Genomic DNA, 20,237 nt, shown 5'->3' on the forward strand with positions numbered 1-20,237 from the left:
GAATAGCTGGATTGCAATGATTGTTTACAGATTTTCTATAAATACTTTCCAGATTTCTCCTTCATTTGCTCTGGCCATTTTTATGATGTGTTGAATAATCACATATTTCTCATCAGTCAAGTGAAAGGAGGCTGACAGTAACATGGAAACTGTGGGTGGATTGCAAGGTCAGGGAGGCCTCGTGGGGCGAATAGGAAGTGGGAGAGAAGGGAGAGGTTCAGTGTTAGGCTGAATCAGAGAAGCCAAAAAGTATGAAATAATCACATAGAACACTCGTTTCTCTCCAGACTTCATTTCTTAAGAACAGTGCCTTGCCATCCATTGCAGCAGTCCCCAGTGAGTGTTGAAGGTAAATCTGGGAGGATTTGGGGTGTCTGGCTGAGGACAGCTCGAGGTTTGAGCAGCCCCTTGATTTAGACAGGTGCATTCAGAGTCCTGTGACTGGAATCCAAACACACAGAGGCATGTCCGCATTGCTGATACCCGAGTGGTGAACCACAGCCATCATGCACTTTTAACCTCATCACCTGCTCTCTGTCCACCAGTTCATTTCCACCAGGACCTTTCTGCGGCTGTCCAAACCTCTGCACAGGTGCAAAAAAGCTCTGCTCTTTCTGAAAACCATCACCCACCAAAATGAAAGATTCTTCATGTCCTCAGCATCATGCTGGTTTCAGGTCCAGGATTTGGTATGGGCAACTGGTTTAAAATCCTCACAGTGGTGGAGGTGCTGGGCAAGGGGGAGGGGGGAGTAGTACAAAGTGAAGCTCAGAGAAGATAGGCTTTGCTGCTTGTTTTAATCCTGGCTCACAGCTGAGAATTTGCCCTTTCCATTTCCACATTTGTTTATGACATTGGAAGGTTGAGAGCTGTTAGGGCATACATTTTTATTTCATGTGCAAGAACTCTTTGCAGGAACTGCTCAAATATATTAGTTATAACATCTTCTTACCTTACCTACATCTACATATCATAACAGAGTCATTTTGACTACAACAAAAAGCTTTTTTGTATCAGAAATGTCAAAAATAGGTGTTAAAAAAAGGAAAAACAATTCTTCCTGAAAATTATTTTGACGAGAGAGAAACTTCACATAAAGCAACCCTCTATCACAACCTGGTATTTTATTTCTAAAGCTCTTAATACACTGCAGACATCTTGTGCTTGACAGTTCCTGGGTAGGAAATTTTCCTTCCAGTCACTATCAAGCATAAAACATCTGCCATGAGCATAGAGTGATCCCTGTGATTGACAATCCTTGTGGTTTAGAACACCTTCCAACAGGTGCCTTCAGGCTTAGCTGAGGCATTTCCTTCTTCCAACACAAAATATCCGCTGGAAACACTAGGGAGATCCAGGGACATACAACACTTTAAGGGACAATCTCCAAGTTCTGATTGCTAAACAGACACTTTTTTCTTTTTTGCATATTGCTATTGCATTATGGCTCTGAGATTACAGGCATTTTATGGCAGATTGAAGCAGCATGTAGCTGGCTTTGGAGGAGAAAAACATGGGTGTATCAGTAGTAACCATCAGTACCATATCATTTGCAATGGGAGTACTTTTTAAAAAAAATCTCAGTCTATTTTAATGTTGTACATTGGAAAAGCATATGTTGTTATGTAACTGGAAAGTGTACTTAAAAAATAACCATTCAAACACACTTCAGGAATACTGAGCTCCTTAGCTTAATAGTGATGCTGCAGCACCTTCCTTGCAGAAATTAATAGCAATTTTTTCCTCACACAGACTGCTCTTACAGTGGGAAAGGGTTGTTGTTGCCCACCTGGTAGCCCAGAGTTGAAGAGTGAGCACTACAGTTTATTCATGTTTTTGCACTCTGAACAGAAACATTTTGTTTTGCAGACAGGATGGTTAATGTAGAAAGGAATTTTGCTCATAGTTGAAGGAGACCAAATATTCCAGACTATCTAGGTTTCTCTCTTTGTTTTTCTACTGAGTTTAACCCAAAAGATGGGCCTCAGTTTCCACTTCTGTTTGCCTGGGATAATTATGTTTTACCATCTTTATAAAAAACCTTGACCTTTGGGGATGAAAAAAGTCTGCTCTACTTATGTCTCAAGTACAATTATTTTATTTGAACAAGATTTTTGAAGTGGAAGATAGCTGAGACAAAAGATACGCTGGCCAATTCGTCAAGTGAATTTGTTTATTTCTTTCCCAGTCATCGCTTTTCAAGCAACATTTGGATACTCTCCAGAAGGAGACTAACTGCTGGAGACAGCTTGGATCAAACCATGTGCATGTATTATTCAACTTAATGGCAGTATTGGGGAACACTACACTTTGAAAGCTCTGACAGAATTGAATGCTAAATAAAGTGGGTCATTCGTGGGTCAGAAGAGATAACTCAAAAACATTTTTGATCTATAACGAAAGATACATATAAATGTTGAGCAGATGTGTTCACAAAAATAGAAATGGTACAATTGTGTTTTTGTAAAAGAAGATTTATATTTTCAGTCTGTTGGCACAGTTTCCTTTATTTTCAGACTGCAGCTAAGCTGAGTTTGGCCACCTCTTTTTCTAATTTACCCTGTAGCTGTGTTACCCTTTCACCTTTACAAAAAACAGCATTTTAGTTCCCTGGGCACTCTACTGACACATGGTTATGAATTGTGCATGTTCAGAAGATACTGTAAGCTATAAAGCTGAGAATAGACAAGGAAGGAAGGTAAAGTGAGGCTCAGAAGAAACATCTCTTACCTGACAGACATTCAGCAAAGATGACAACAGATCCTCCATTGCCTGAGCTTCTGAAGCTCCTTTGCACTTTGCCCTGTTGTGGCTAAGCTGTATCTGAAAATAAAAAATGAAAATGTAAGGGAGTGAGAGAACAAGCAAGGTACATACAAGTAATTTTCCTTCACTGAAGCAGGCCACCAATGCTCTTACAGTAGGAGTACCAGCCAGACTTACTATGTCCCCTCTCATCTTGGATCTCCTTGGTATATACAAGCTGCTCGTGTTCTGCCTGTACCTCACCTTCCCCAATGTGGACACATCTACATCAACAGAAATGGTATTTTGAATCAGTATGATTTACGTCCATCTGGAAAAAAATGTAAGTTATGTGAATATAAGTTACTCTTACCCTCATGTGAGGCTATCTGCGTGGAGGATTACATCTTACTACAGCTATTTTAGGAAACTGCTGCATCACTAACCAAAAAAGAAGGCGCAAATTCAGTTTGTAGGGCAGAACCCTCTGGTCCAGGCCACTCGAACTTGACTCCTGCTCCAGGCGTGTACACAAGAACAACCTCAGGTTCATCTTTGACCATCTTAAACGATTCTCTTTGCAAGCATTATTTAATGTTTAATAATTCTTGCATATTTACACAAGGGAGAAACATTTCCATTTGTTTGCATTTCACAGTATCTCAATTTTAAGCTGTCTGGCAACTATGGACATTCACAGGCTGCCAATTACATTCAGCTTTTGGCAAAAGAAGAAGAATGTGTGTGTGAGGAATATGGCACACAAAATTAATCACCCCACACATTTAAGAGCAAAGATGCTTACCTTTTCCCAGCACTACACAGATTTTTTTGAAGTTTCCATTTTTGTTGACATAAGCCCATTTCCTCAGGGAGAAAGTATATGTTTCACAGACAAATGTTATGGCAGGGAATCCTCCTGGGCTGCTGCTACCCCAATGTGCACAGGTGCAGTCTCCGTAACCCTCCCCGCAAAGGAACAGCTGGAGAAAAATACTCCACGGCAAAGGATGTGTCACTTCAGTCTCATGTCAGCCTCCAGCTGCAGTGCAACATCAGTTTCTTAGACTACATATCTAATGTCAGGGAGAAAGGCAATTAAAATTCTGGCATTGACATTGAGACAAAACATTTGCTAGTAAGCGATAGGATATTCAGCCAGGGCCTTATTCCCAAAAATGCATGTGTGCAGGCAAGAAACTATCTCTGAAGCTCTTTTACCTTTGATCATACAGTTGGTCTAATGTTTCATCCATTTTCACAATAATGCTCCCAAACTACATACATGTCTAGGAAAAAAAAAAATTTATGTTACTTTACAGGTGAGGATGAATGGATCTGGAAAGGGCAGAAACAGGTAGTAGCTGATGGTTCAGAGAGGAGTGCTGCTGGAATTAAATTGATCAATAGCTTCCTCACTAATCTGCTACACACCTGCTCAGTAACAGGACTCCCTGTGCCTCCTGCTCTATCCATAAAATAAATCTATGGTTCCCCGAAAATGCACTGATGGTTGGAAACACAAAAGACATGAAGCAATCCTAAGAGAGAATTATATTTTCAACTAAACATGGCAAGGTACTAGTTAAAGAAATAAAATGAACAATAAATCTTAAGCCCTTTCCACCCTGAAAAATAAAGAGAGGTTAAGAGAAGAAGAAAAACGTATAGGGAGAGATTACAAAAGCAAATTCTGAAGGAGGCATTTGAACACAGACAAAATAATGTCAAAATAAATCAAAAGAGAGAATTAGTTCCAAAATTAAGCCAAGAAAGTAGAGACCATACAGAGATTTGGAAAATTATGACTGTAAAAAGTAAACAGAGGTTATGGTGACAGGAAGCCATTTAGTTTTATTATGCTCAGATAACACTGTAATTGTTCATGAAAGCATCCAACTGAAGGAAATTTCCATAGACAAAGGGACATTTCCCAACAAAGAGCTGAGTATCTGAGTAAACACCTCAAGGGACAGCCAATGAACACAGGCTTATGAGCCTCATAAGGCAGCACCAAAGTGGATTTTTCCTTTTACTTTGCAGTAACATACCGATGGGGAAGAGAGAAGCATGAGTATTGGCCACGACTGGTTGTCAGCACACAGGCTCTGCAGGGAATTGGTCTGAAAGGAGAAACACAGGCAGTTTTTCAAAAGCACTTGATGGTCTCCAACTGTGCCCAGTGGAGTTTAGTTTGGCCAGTGGTAACTGTTGTGAAAAGATCCCTCCACTAAAGTCTCACATGTTAATGGAAAGCAGACATGGAGGGTATGTAAATGCAGACGAATTAGAAACAAACAGCTCTGGTCAGCCAAGGCATCGTTTCCTGCACTCTGGAGTCAAACAAGGTCACACCGAGTCAACTGCGACACACGCGTCAGGAGCACAAGTGATCTCAGCAGCGCTGGGGAGAGTATTCATGGGCTCAAAGCTCAGCCTAGGCTGGAGCCTGCAGCCAAGCACAAACTCTACCCAACCCTGCCTTCTCAGCCCCAGGAAGCTCGCTCTTACTTGAATTCTCAATGGCAAAATGAGGATATAGCATTAAATAAATACACGAATTACTCAAAATACAGGAAGTAAAAATTCCATATGGCCTTAGCAAACACTGGAAGTAATATTCAGAGAGGACTATTTATCTCAGCTTAAACTCATGAACCTGAGATGTATCCCAGGAAACATACAACACAGGGTAGGAAACAAAAAGTAAAGAAGCAGGGGAATGCTCTTGTCTGCAGGAGATAAGTTAACGTGCCAATATTTGAGATAAAGTTCAAAATATGTTTAAGAAACTTTCTTCCCCCTGTATTCATATGCCAGAGTTTGTATGAGCAACAAAAATAAATTTGTAGTTTTCTAACTAGTTCAGATTGATCTGAGTTTTTCAGGAAAGAAGCAAAGAAACTAAAACCAACTGGAAAATCATAATGACTGCCAAAAAGAGACACATAGGATTTTAAAATCGAATGTTTGGAAGCAGAATTTAGGCTAAAAGTGTGATTAGCTAGCTAAATGTCTCTGATAATTTTGAAAGTCCCATCACTTTTATGTCTTTGCTTTAGGAAGAAATAAAAAAAAATTCTGCTCTTGCAAAATTCGTAAGCTGAAAGCTTTCCTAAACAAACAGAGGTTGTTAGACAAATAAATACATTAATATTTCAAAGAGCATAAAAAATAAGTACTAACAGGATCCTTGCCAAGAGTAGGGAAAAGCTCTCTGATTCAGTTTGGTTCATTGATAGCCTGATCAGTATACACAGCTATTGTTTTAGCCTGTTTTCCTTATCTTGGAGTGAAATAGGTGGGTTTTTTCCCCTCCCTCTGTGATAATTATTTTTGACAGTTTCACTGTTTATATGTGAAACTGAGAAACTGTTAATTGAAATAAAAAATGAGTCACTGTTTCCAGCAAGTTTTGCCAATGTTTTGATCTGTGTCAATCTGAGCTTAATTATTAAGTTTTCTTTAAAGGAAGAAGCAAAACTGTATATTTTAATTTGGCCCCATACAAATACTGTGCTCCTCAGACATACGTCAGTTTAAGAATATGAAACGCTGCTAAGTAGGATTGAAGATATATTAAATGACTATGCACCAGAGACCTACAGTTAAAAATAATGCGGATGGGAAAATATATCTTATTTTTTTCATCCTTCCCTTATTTTTTTCTTCTTGAAAAGGATATGAGAAGCCTTTATAACCTTTCAGCAGATCTGATTAACCATGATATATGCTCTATCACTAATGATGTTGCCAAAGTCAACGTCTCTGGGCTGTGAGAGGGAATTCATGTGGAAAGCAAATTGTGTGTCGTAGGCGAAGGGCAGGCTCTGCGCCCTGTAGCCATCCACACATTCCCCCGGTGTCTGCTCTACAAATACGCATCTGCTGTCATAAACTTGCTCGGGTATTTGAGAGAAATTCCTCTGTGATTTTACCATTAATACACAAATTCGGCTTGGCAGAAATAGACTCTGGGATAGCAGAAGTGCGAGGGAAGATTTTCCCACATGTTTACGAGCTTGGGGTGTATGTGTACATGAGAAGGAATTGGGCGACAGAGAGAAAAATGAAAAAAAAAAAACCTTTATATCCACAAAGGAAAAATAATAAAAATTTTAAAAAATCGTCCTGGGGGTGCTTGAGGATGCTGAGAACTGTTGTAGAAATCTGTCTCAAGAAGGCATTTTCACAGCAAATTTAAATGGCTCTACAAAAAAAACCCACATCTAGTTAATATACTTGGCAAAATAGATTTTAAAAGATGCAACTATTTGACCAGAAACACAGCACACAGTCATGGGCCAGTGACATCACTGGACTTGTGAAGAGAGAAGCTTGCAGTTTTCCTATGCCACAACAAATTTCTTTCTTTTTTTGGTTTTTTTGGAGGTTTTGTTTTTGGTTTTTTTTTTTTTTGCATTTAGTTTTCTAAATCAGGATAGCTCCAAGAACTTTAAGAAACTGTTTGCAAAACAAGAGGCAGACAGTCCAACTCCTGAATGCTTTTGCTGTCCTTAGACATGGACACACTCTTACAAGCAGTGGAAAGCTCATCGAATCAGGAATAGCAGAAATTTCAACCTACCCCTTCCACTAAACTCCTGGCTATTCCCAAAAGCAGCCAAATTTTCCAGTTTTGCCAGTAACTTTCAAGCTTCTATTGATTTATAGGCCCCCGAGTGTTTTCTCTAACTCCTACATAAGTGGCGGAGCCTGACAAAAATGAGTAGTAAAGCATATCAGTCTTTTCTAAACCAGCATAGACTAAAAAGCAGATCTCCCAGCAATCTTTTGCAGGCACTACCAGCCTGCTGCTCAGCAGCTGTCCAATGCATGGTGTGTTTGAGCAGCAGGCTGCCCCTCACCACCCCCAGCCTCTCCCTGTGACTGTATCCTGCTGTTCACACATTATCTGTGTGCTGCTGGAGCATATGCACTTCCCAGCATGCAGCTACATCTCTCTTGTGGAACACTGAGCCACTCACCCCTGGTCATGGACACAATGGACACGGAACACTTGCCCATCACAGTCATCACTGCATCGATCTCTAAAGCCTTTGAAACTTCTTATTTTGCTTTCCTCTCTAGATGCAACAACACATTCAGTGCATTCACAGTTACTATGCCTGCTTCACTGTTCATACTTTCTGGCTCTTCATGCTGCTCTTTCCTGGGCATGCTCCAAAATACCTGTCAAAATGAGGTGCTCTAAATCAGCGTGCCAGCCAAAGGCTTAGGCTAAAGCCTAAAAATGAGGACAAGGTGCAGGTTTTCCATCACTGCTGCCTTGCCATGGGCATTTTGGGTTTTGTTCAAGGACAAACTATTGTTCAGCTGCGGAAAATAAACCCTTTTAAAACTTTTTGAAAGCAGCTTAGCACATAGATTCCTGACTAAAATAAGTTACAGGGATTATATTTGAAAACTGTGTGCACTGAACATATTTTTCTGGTTAAATGAATTCAGGAATCACTTGTGCTGATACAAGACTTCTGCAATCACCCAAGCAGGTTGTAGAGCCGAAGAATATCTTTGTGAAACAGAACAGAAGAAAAAAACACTACCAATGACTGAAAGGAACTCGAACATCAAAGAAATATTTTCTCTTTTCTCTGAAAAAGTATAACTCAGGTGGAATGGTTATTTTGATAGAAGGATAGCCAGGTATGAATAGCAGCTCCTGGGTGTGGTAGGAGGGCTGAGGGAGGACACTCAGCTTCCAGGCAGTGGTCACTTGGAAGCAGCAGACAAAAGTGGATGACTGTCTCTCAAACAAATAGCTAAATACATGCATGCTGTTTATAGCTCACTGTGCATGTAAAGAAATTAATGTGTATTTTCCACAACCTATAACATAAATATAAGGCAAAAAAACTTTGATACCATATTACCATATCAGATACTGACCACAGCTTCTGAAAAACACATAAATTAAAAATGTTAGAACCATTTCTTTGGGACAAGAGGAATCTTCATGCTGTACACCCAGAAGGTTATGCCTTTAGGGAGAAAGACAAAAAATAAAATCCTTAGCTTTACATTTTTTCTATTTAAAATTCTATCTATCTTTCTCTGTTACCCTCCTCCCATACCTCCCTCATCTACCTATGAAACTATTTCTTTAATTACCAGGAATTTAAGCAACTAATCAGCTACAGTTGTTACTATAGTTTTTCTCATGTGCATTTCATTGACTAGTTTTGTTTTGTTGCTCCCCAACATTGTTTAAGCCATCTGTCCTAGGTATTGCAATTCAAAGTTATTGTTTGGTTGTACAGGGAATACAAAATTCTCAGTGGGGAAATTTCACCCAGGCAAATTATTTTCTGAAATTGTTTCAAATCAATCAAAAATTTGAGGCATTAGCATCCCACGAATCCCTGCATTGGCCATTTAACATCTGAGCCCAGAAGGCTTTCTGCAGTGCTCTCAACATCCCCATGGTGAGGAGCATCTCTCTTGGAGGCAGCTCTTCACCACAAAACAGTGCCACCAAACTGTCTGCCCAGAGCTGAAAATCCTCCGTGCTCAGACAGTTATCATTAAAGTCCCTGAAGTTGCATTTCAAACTCTTCAACAAGAAAAAAAAAAAAAAAAAAAAAAAAAAAAAAAAAGAAGAAAAACACATTTCTCCATTAATTTAATTCCTTTCTGACTCTGGGATAAGCTTGTTTGAAGTTCCTTCATCACCTTCAATCACAGCTAACTGAAGTCTCCTGTATGTTTACAAGCCCATTTTTCCATTTACAAAGGGAAGCACAACACACTGGGATTGCACTGGAGCAAGTAATAAATGACACTATATAAAATACAATAATGACTAGAAGAGAACATGAAGGCAATTCAGCAATTGCTTAGTGAGTTCAAGGAGCACTCTTCTGACATCCTCAACCACACATAATGATAGAGTTCAATATCTTTTGTACTCTAATGGGAATTATAAAAAAAATTATTGCATTACAAAATGCAAAAGGAGAGCTCACCTGTTATAAACATAGACCATGCTACAGGCAAGACTCATTTTTATATCATATTAACTAGAAAATCATTGTGCTTATTACTCTAGGGGTAATTCTTAATTGTAAAAAATGAAGTATGCACATTTGTATACACTTATACTCATACTTATACTCAGTATTGTTAAATAATTCTTTGCTTCTGAGCAGCTGCCTGAACTTTGTGATCAGCAATGACTGAAGGCAAGGCACTGTGATCTGTCAGTGACAGACTCTATTTTTTCCTCAGCACACGGCTGTATTGCCATTTGCTCTCCTGGAAATCTTTGCCTTGCCGCATCGTTACCCAGTGAAGAAGAAGGGATTGATCCTACTGGGATTTGTCGCTTTCCTGTATATCAGTTGGTAAGAATTTAAGTATGTTTTCTTCAAGTAATCTACTTTTTAAAATAAGGCCAAATACTGTACTTGAGATCAAAAGTTCCCACACAGACACATGGAGGACAACAGTCTTTTCTGTAGAGAAATCATTTAAACTTCATCTGAGACCCATGAAAACTATTCCCAAACGTAAGCAAGGCAGGTTTCTTCAAATACAATACAGGTCCTGAGACCTTACACAGTGTCTCCTGCTCTTGTAAGGCCTTATAGGAAAGTAACTAAATTTCCATAAATGCAGTAATTTCTTCTGGGCTGGAGTTTTTACTTGTACTGGTACCATCAAATTTACCTCCACTCACTGTCCTGCTCCCTGTAAAACCACCAAATCCCAAAAGGTCTGGGGGTCATGGGAGCAGGAGAGGAGTAAATCTCAGTTTAGTGTTTGGCAGGGACACATGACTGGTTTTAGAAACTTGAGACAGAAAATGATACTTGGAGCCAGGTGCAAACTGGTGGGTAGTGAGGAGGCATCTGCCCACCACCACCTCCCACTCCACCAGTGGACACTGCCCACATTTCCAGCAATGCACCAGTTGATCCCTGACCTGCTGGAGAGTCATCTTGAGAGAATAAACTAAATCTAATCAGCACCTCCCACAGCTCATAGCCATCTGTCCACCTGCTGCGTGTGTGTGATGCACCCCTGAAGTGGGTTTGCCCATTGCATCTTGGGTGCGGTGCTGGGATATGGAGGCACTGCCACCCCACGTAACTATGGGCAGCTGCCAACACTTCAGAGGTCTCAGAGGATGCCTTACTGAGACCCAACTCAGGAAGGGGGCCGTATAATTTCAGGGTATGATGCAACTTTCCAGAGCTGAGGAAACATCCAGGCTCTAGGGTGGAGAATATAGAGCATGTGTATAACAACAAGAGGATACTGGTCAACGAGGAAGTGACTTGTCCTCATGCAAACACTTCTGAGAAGGCACTGAAACTATGAGGAAACCCATCTTTCCCATTCCTACTCACCAGTTCTCACTCTCATCTAGACAACATCTTCAGTGCAGTGAGGGGAAAATCTGAAATAGAAAATAAACTGTTCAGATGAAACACTGGAGTGACTTGAAGACCATCAGAGTGGCTGTGGTAACAGGAGACTTCACTGATATATTACATAAGCAAATTAGGAGCCATTTATTCTAATCCTGCCCAGAGCCTAATAGGATTACAACCATGGCTTTCTAAATTCCTTTTCTATGTTCTGATTCACCCAGTTGCTTAACACCAGCTTTGTTTTGCTTGTCTTATGACAACATTTGGGTTTTACTGTCTTTGAAACCAGACTGCTCTTACAGCCGTGTGAGCCATGCTTTCCCCTAAAATCCCTATCAGCTGAGCAATTTCATTCCTCAGGAGACATGGCTCATATCAGGACCTGAGTCTACACCAAAGGATGAAGATCAACACCAGCATCAACACTTTTGAGCCCTCCCAGTATCTTCTGTGGGTTGGTGCTGCATTGTGTTGCCAGGGTCTTGAGTGGAAGGTGGTCCCTTAGAGTGCTTGTCCCCTGTGTACCAGGGCCCTGATCACTGGAAAAAAGGTATTAGGATGTCAGTGTGGTTTTCAAATCAGCAAGGAACCTCCTGTCTGCTTTCTTTTTGCCTCCACTTTGTGGTTCCCTGCAAACCACAGACAACAGATTTCAACCAACAGAAAAATTTTCTGGCCCGTGCACCAAAATCTCAACACACGTACATATTTTACTGTTGGTGCTACAACCTGGTGATTTAATAGCCCCATTTTGGCACCATATGTTTCACAGAGTCCTTCCTCCAAGCCTCTCCTTGCACTGTCACTGCCATCACTGCCATGCCAATGGGCTGAGAAGTGACTGCTCCCTCCAAGGCAGCAGAGAAACTGAGCAGCCAGTTACACCTCGCACCAGACACCTGCCTCTGAGCAGGGTGTCACCGTGGCTTTGAACAGTCATTTATTTGGGTTTGAAAATACAGGTTGGAGCACCTCATATGAGACCAGCTAGCCAAATTGCATGAAGATAATCTAGTTCCTCGTTATATAAAAGAAAGGTGGTTGTCACTCTGTTTTACTGTTGGAGGTACAATATGAAATGAGGAGTCCTGTGCAGTGAAAAACACAGGCTGACATTTGCACAGGCTCCACTTAGCACTTGGATTTCAGTGGTTCTGCTCAACCTCTCAGGGGCCTTTCCTGCAGGTCTTTCTTTTTCTTTTTTTTTCCTTTTTTAAAATTTGATTTCCACCTTTTTATGCCCCATTCCTTCCTTTTTTTTACTAGCGAAAGGAAGAAGCATCTTTTCAGCCTTTTTTTTTTTTCCTCCTTAGCATTATCCCATTCCTCCATGTCCTGACACAGTTTTAGGATGGTGTGGCAGCCCGTTTGTCATTTCTCTTTGAGGCATGATGCTCAGTGTAAGGTAGCAGGCTGGGTGACATCAGAAAAAAATGTGATTGCATTTGCATGTTAGCACTGGTGGTGGAAAGTATGGCATAATCCTCAGATATGTTTTTTTTTAATAAAGAATTAAACCTTTTAAGACCATTTGGACCCAAAGTTTGTTTTAGGGAAGTACTCTCCTTGTTAAAATGGCACATCCTGATAATAATCAATGAAGACTTACCCTATGTCTTAAATTATTTACATAATCAATACAAATATAAATAATTTTATTTACAAAAAATATTCAGAAGAAAGCATTTTTTCCTATACTTAAGATATATAAAGATCACTTTTATATTCTTTAGTTCAGGCATTCTCTATTAACCACTCGTATGAGCCATAAACAATGAACATATTACCAGCGAACTGACAGCCACTACAAGATATTTTCTGAGAGAATAAAGAAGGCAGAAAGAGAGGGCACAATTAGAAGAAAAGAAACCCTATAAAGCAGTCATATTAATTGTCTTTCTTTTCCAAACCACGCTTTGCAAACAGTTCTGGCACAAAAGGTGAAGCAACCACATCTGTTTCCCACCTAACCATTCCTCTTCTTTTCCTTCTCTTACAAAAGAAAAGCTGCTGGAGAATTCCCCTTGCCCTCTCACCTCCTGAAAACTTCTTTCCACTCCTCAAAACGGTGGTCAACAGCAGAAGGATTGAGACAGGGAGGAAAAGCTCTGTGTCTCCACAGACACTAGGGACCTGCATAGGGGCTGAAAAGCTGTTGTATCTAAAGAGCAAACATATGTGAGAGCTTATTTGAATAAGCTTCACTTAGCATAGCCAAGTGCCCATCCCTGTTCCTGAGCATTTTGCTATTTTACTGTGCTTTTACTGCTGTTAATAGCCAATGCCATCAGGGTGACAGCAGAATATTGTGTGCATTTCAACCTGCACTGAAACCCATCTAATTTAGCTCTGGCTCAAGTGTGCTTCACAGCAAATAGCCCAAGTGCCAAGGAGATGTGTTGACAGCCAAGCTAATTTTCTCTGTATCAAGCCTGTTTTGATAACTCAGCCCCTCAGGAGCTGGAAATTTTGAAGTGGTTCTTCTAATTGAATGGTCCTAACCAAAGGTAATTTCTCTCCTTCCTTGCCTAGGGTCCTGTGGATTTATTCAGTAACAGGAGAGTGGGTATATCCTCTTTTTGCTTTGTTCAGCCCCCCTGGACTAGCAGCCTTTTTTGCCGGTAGCATTGCCATCATCTTTGCCTTATACAACTTCGGAGAGTTCCTCAACCGTATGATATGGGGTCAGTCCAAGTTTTCTTCATTACTTATATGCATATGAAAAAAATACCCCTGAAAGGAATTGCTGTGATTGCCCAGGCAGGCAGGAAGAGGAAGGGGGCATGAGTACACTGGGGAAGGTGTTGGGGTGGTGGCATTTGGGTGTCAGATAGTCATTGTTGGGTGTCACCCACGTGCTAACAAATAGAGAACAAATTGGAGCAAGGATCCCAACCCTACCAGACAAAAGTTGGACCAGCTTCCTCTAATTTGGGTCAAGAAACACCTCTTGCCAGCATAATCACTGGATTTTGAATTCCTGTTCAAAGAAGGGTCCAGAGGAACCACATGTCCTGGCCTAAAACTTACACCTGCATCACATGTTGTTTGTCAGAGACTAGGGATTAGCAGCGTTTACTGCAAATTTATAGGAATGCATCAGTGTATCCAAGCAAAAGCACTGTGGCAGCAGCTCCATGACTAAAACAGCACTTTGGAAAGTTTTACAAACTGTTGAGAATTTTTCCTTTCTGCTTTAGTTGTGGTATAACCAGTAGTGACCTAAAAAAAGTGAAAAGCAGTTTCCTTGGACATAATGGGCAGTTGGAGGGGGAAAAAAACGTTGTTTAGGATAGCATATTTAACAAGTGGGAGAAAGAGAGAGCTGAGGAAGCACCTTTGGGGGTTTGGCATGGGATACTATTATTATTATTATTATTATTGTTATTATTGTTTCTGTCATTATTATTCCTCCTGGTTTCCTCTCCTTTTTCATTCAAGATTGAATTTTTGAGGATAAAAGTGTTTCTGTCAGGAAAATGTGTGTATTTTATTTAGGACAAATGTGGGAACATTTGCAATTTCTTAAACTAGCTTTCTGATTTAAGAAAAAAACACTGCAAGAACACCTCTGAAAATAAATAAGACAACCTCCCTCTGTTCTCAGGGAACATTTGATGCCTGATCCATTTTGCAAAGTCTCACATGCCTGTCAAGCCAAAGTAGAGTGTCTGTAGCTAGTCTCTCACCATCCATACTCATCTACCTAACAGCAGCAGATTGACTTTCAAATGTGCTGAATAACCAACTTCACCACTTGCTACCTTTGCAAACAAGATGCTTGCTCTACATGTCCATGTTTGGAGATTTTGGCCACATTCTATTCTGCAAAAACATCATATGAGATGAGGATTGCTGGTAAATGAAAACAGATCTGCAGCTTTTCTGCACTAGCTCTGGTTTAAGAGGCATCACATATAAATAGTAACTTCTGCTAATCAAAGACCACACCATCACCACATGATGGCATAAGTCTTTATATGAGATATCTGATACATTTATGTATCAGACTTTTTCATCACTGAGTACATATTAGTAATTTTAGGGCTAGAGTATGCCTGCTGCATAAGCTGGAGATAATCAGAATAAAAATAATTTGATTTCCAGTGTGTTAACTGATTAGACAAAATATTGTGCCAAGCAGAGATCAAATTAACTACAAAAATCAGATGCATGCTCAACAGCTGACTAAAGAAACTTGGGCAAGCACTCAACTTTACTGTGCACATAAAGAGGCTGAAAAGCACCACAGTTGTGGTAGCATGAATGTAACCTTAGAGTATGTATATAAACAATACACAATATTCTCCATTGATATCTAGTGTGCTCTTGTGATCCCTGGAGGCCTCATCTGTGTGGTAGGTCTGCCCCTCCATGCATAGTTGGTATTTTTCAAAGGAGCCACAAAATCCTGGCCTTAACAATTACATGGTGTTTTCATCCACGTGCAAGACACTCCCGTTGAGTTACAGTTCCCCATGTTGGTGCCAAGTGTTTTTACTGATCCACATCCCAGCTGCGTCCACCCAAGAGAAGGGTAGGACTTCCTTAAGCTGGTATCAATAACAAAGTCCCAATAAGCCTTGAAACATAGCCACAGGGAAGCTATTTCAAATTACAGTGTGCCAGAGTTTTAATATATTCCTGACTGAGACAAATTTTTGGTTCAGCTTTGCCAGAGGAAAAAAGCGCTGCAGATTGAATGAAGACACGATTCCAACATACCTTTGTTCCCACAGCAAAAATAGCTCCATGTACTTTTTTTCATCCTGCCCTTTCCTCTCTCTCCTTCCCATCACAGTAAGGCAGAGGATGCAGTGGAAATGGTCATGCAGAAAACAAAACAAAAAAAAACAACCAACCAAACAAAAACCAACTTCCCCCCTCCCACAAGGCAAAACAATCAGTGGTGGTAGAGGACAGACCTCTTTCTATACTCTCCATCCTGCCCACCTCCTCCCTCCCTCACTTAAAAGATAAAGTACAGGGAAGGGCACTTTTGATCTCTCTTTTGCTTCCTCCCCATTCCCCAAAGGCAGTTTGGGTTACAAGTATCTATTAGATTCCTATAGGCACACCTGAAAACACCTTGTCTAATAACACATGAAACACCAAACAATTAGACCTGATGCTGGTGGGATCTGACAAGGCAGAGCTCTCTAACTGGGCTGCTGGCACCAGGATTCTCCCCAAAGGAAAAAAATCCAAGGCTGTTGCTTCTTTTTATTTCTTTCCCACTCGAATGAAGAACAGTTGCCCAGACGTGTTTATTCAAAGGTGCAAGGAATGATTAACAAACAGCTCCACCAGTGGCAAGCCTGGCTCCCTTCTGGACTTACATCCTGTGGCAGACCGTAGGCTGCTAATGAAGCTTGTTCCCCAGCACATCATGCTTCATATGGGCTCTTCCACACTCCCTTATAACTCCAGGCCATTATTATTTTTCCTAGAACCAGCTACATAAATATTTACTCTTTTCACACTTAAAGGTATATTTAGTTCCAACTTATTCTAAAGTCTACAGATGGCAGCTTCCAGCTTCAAGCAAGTAAGTGTTAAATCTATGTCCACGTCCTGTGCTTGACCAAAAAGATGCAGGATCATTTCTGAGAGCTGGAAAATCTAGGCTGTAGAATAATATAACCTTTTTTTTCCTTTTCAGAATGCCAGACCCTTAATTCATTTTATTATTTATAGACAAACTGTTTCATACAGTATTGGAGGTTTTAAAAATGTATTATCTCTCATGTGCCTCTCCTCTCCCTCCCCTTGCACAGTTGGATTGGTGGTAACTAAGGCAACCCAGCTGCACAGCCTGAGAGGCACAGAAAATAGTACCAGTAATGACTTCTTTTTGTTTTAAATCCCAGAGTTTCTAGAGTACAAGACAATGTTGAGCAATAGAGAAACTCCAAAGAGGATAATTTGAAACAATGAGCTGATTCTTTTACAGCCATAAATTTACCTCAGCCAAGAACTTGGCTGCAGGGTCTGAGTACCAAAGAAGAACCGTGTGATAGTTTCTCCCCTTCCTGATGGGTGGAAAACATCACACAGGCAATTAATCTCATGTTTCTTTGACCAGTCAGACTAGAATCCTCAAAAATAAAGCAAAGCAGTGCTCGCTTGTTGGGACAATCAGATCCTTGGGAGAAATTCGGATCAAAGTTCTCCACATCAGACAGAGCAACCTTTCAAGTAAGGTCTCTTATCTAGAACTCGCATTTGAAGATGGAGCACATTCATTTGTCTTCCATCTAACACATCTGAAAAAAACCCAAAATAACATTCATCAGCTGCTTCATTTCATTACTCTGAAATGCAGCTGGAGAGAAGCTATAGCTAGCAACAGCTACTTGCTCCACCAGTGATTGAAAAGCCTCCTGATGCTTTTGCCTCTACTTGCAAAATTTTGTGAGCCTAAGGCCTCTCCCAGAGAAATGCTTATCCCCACATGGTGGAACTGTTCTTTGGGAGAGAAACAGGGGAGGAAAGGAGGCTGATTGTTGGAGTGGACAGCAGCTCCAACAGACATATCCTAGATGCTTGCTGTCCAGCAGAAGGGAAAGCTTTGGCTAGCAGCTGGCTGAGGAGCACTGTCAGGGGCAAAACAAAAATTAAAGATATTATAATGCAAGGGGTAAGGCAGCTCAACAGGAATAAGAGCCATTGCTTTGAGGAAAAAGAGAAAACTTATGGTGGAATACCTTTCTCATGCTCAGTGCAGAGATGGATGCACTCTTCCAGATCTTCTATGAGCTCTTAAATATCTCAGGAAGACATTGCTGAAACCTATTTACCTAAGGCTGAAATAAAGTTAAACAACAATCTTCTCTTTAGCCTGTTTTTCCTCTTTTTTTTTTTTTTTTGAGTACTTTTGCATTCAATGCATTTTCCAGAATCATATAACATGTTTTCACAACTGATTATTTTCCCTAAGTTTTTTTTTTTTGTATTTATGGGCTTTTGAAACCAAGCTCCCTTAATACCCTGTAGCCTTGGGAAATCCAGCCTATGTGACAGCTCACAAATCTGTGCAATACAAAGCAATACTATAATAAGATTGAATTCTTGATGCTGTCATTATTCCGAGCAGCTGTTGAGATTGCAGAAACCCGAATGGCAAATAAAGGGATGCAAAGGACAACTGTGTGGGGCATGAAGCCGTGCTATCATTGTACTGGTACAGGCTTATCAATGGCAGTTTTTGTATGAATGTTAAAATGCTGATGTTCTGCACCTAGTTATTACTCCAGACACAGGTTCCACCCTTTGTTATTACAGAATCCAGGAGGGATTTTTTAACTGAGATTCCTTTCCAGAGGATTTGTTGTATCATGCAAAGAATAAGAGTCCAGAGTCTATCTATGCCTTTCAGTGACCAAATAATGTTTATATCCATAATTTCACTATATTCCCAATGATGAATGGAACTCAGATTTTACAGGATTTTACAGAGTTTGCAAACTAAATATGAGTATTTACTTTTGAGTCATCCATTTCTCCTAGTTGTACCACAAGCCTGTGATGGCACACTTATGTCCTTCATATTTGTCACTCCCCAAAGCTGCAGTTTATCCCTCGGGCAGAGATGACTGACTGTGTAAAGGAAACCTACATTATTTGTCACAGGTCCTATTTTTGCTGATAAGTCTATATGGTGATCCACTGGAGGCAGATTGGATCGGAACCTCTCACAAACCAGAGCTTACAAATTCATCAGTGGAGGCCAGACATTAAGAAGTGGTGGTTAACATGCTGGTCATGACAGGCTATTTTTTTCCTTTGTGGTTTGGATTTTTTTTTCCCTCACCCATAAATATCCATTTGGTCAGTACACACCAATACAACACAGCAATTAGTGTTTGAGAGCCTCTGAGGTACATGGACAAGGAAAGATCATTTAAAGGAGAGTTTCCTATGAGTGAATGATCATCGGAGGGGAAGAAGAGAGGCTGAGACAGTGTGTTAGAAAAGGTACCCATAAACAGTTGATTATTGCCACACTGGGTGCCCCACAGCAGCACAGTAACTGATGCTTCAGAAAGCTGTGGTCCTGTGCTGTCCTGACCAGCCACATGAGGCTCCTCCAGCTTTTCACATGCTCTTACAACAAGCTAGGTTTGCTTGGTGGCAGATGCTTTCTCCCACTGGCAAAGCACAATTATTCTCAATGGGTGTGGCCCATGGCAGATTTCAAATAATTCCTCAGTCATTGAGTAATCTGTTACTTGCTGGGGACATCCCAGGCTCATTTGACTTCTGCAGCTCTTAGCATTAGCAGCTGGTCCAAGACAAGCACTTGCAGTTCACTCCCACTCCCAGATGGGTAGAGTTCCTCAGGGATGTTGGGAGGCTGGGGCCAGTTTCACATCCTCCTCATCCCTGATGTGTGAAAGAGCTTCTCTGTTGTGCCTTCCCCCTCACATCCCAATAATGCCTTCTCCTCTGTCTCCAAACAGGAGATTCAATAGTAATACTGGACCACAAGTGGAAAGGCAAGTGAATCCTCCTCTTGAAGCCAAACAATCTCTCCATGAATGCTGAAGCTATGAAGTAGAGGAAAATAGATGTAGCTATGATAAATCCTTTCTCCAATGCATTGCAGCTTCTGGTGAAGCCATTATGACATCAGACATATGGAAAACTGGTGGAAAATAGGAAATGTTTGTCTCTTTCATGATAACTCTGCAACTGCTATGAATAAGAAAATTGTGTTCATCTGTTTACACAGATTTCTCATCTCTTGCACAATGTACATGAGGATGTGTCCATGGTCAAAAGTTGTCACTGGTAAATGCACTCCCTCGTGAGCCTCACACCACTCTGTAAAAGACCTGTGAATCCAAGCCAGCTCTTGTTTGGATTGCCCTTCACTGAATCTGGAAAAAATTAAGAGAAGAGATAATTTTAACAGTGCTGTGACTTCCAAGCTAGCTAGATAACAAATTGGGCTAACAAGCACTGTAATTAGAAATGTCTGCTCAGAAAGTTCACCAAGAAGCTGAGTTCTTCTAATGAGAAACTTTCTGTAATATTAATATGCTTATATTGTCCTTAATATCTCCCCTCCATTTTAACAGGAAATCTGAAGGC

General features: G+C 40.6%; 1 protein-coding gene across 1 annotated transcript in view; it reads left to right on the top strand.

Moving 5' to 3' along the window:
- Window positions 1–19,647, top strand: part of ADTRP (androgen dependent TFPI regulating protein) — a 29,125-nt gene extending 9,478 nt beyond the window's left edge. The window contains exons 4-6 of the mRNA XM_053955303.1: window positions 9,994–10,109; window positions 13,674–13,825; window positions 19,604–19,647. Coding sequence (XP_053811278.1) covers window positions 9,994–10,109; window positions 13,674–13,825; window positions 19,604–19,647 — 312 coding nt within the window. The remainder of the gene's footprint in view (window positions 1–9,993; window positions 10,110–13,673; window positions 13,826–19,603) is intronic.
- Window positions 19,648–20,237: the final 590 nt, after the last annotated feature.

This window comes from Vidua chalybeata, chromosome 1 (assembly GCF_026979565.1).
Source record: "Vidua chalybeata isolate OUT-0048 chromosome 1, bVidCha1 merged haplotype, whole genome shotgun sequence".
Taxonomy (NCBI): domain Eukaryota; kingdom Metazoa; phylum Chordata; class Aves; order Passeriformes; family Viduidae; genus Vidua; species Vidua chalybeata.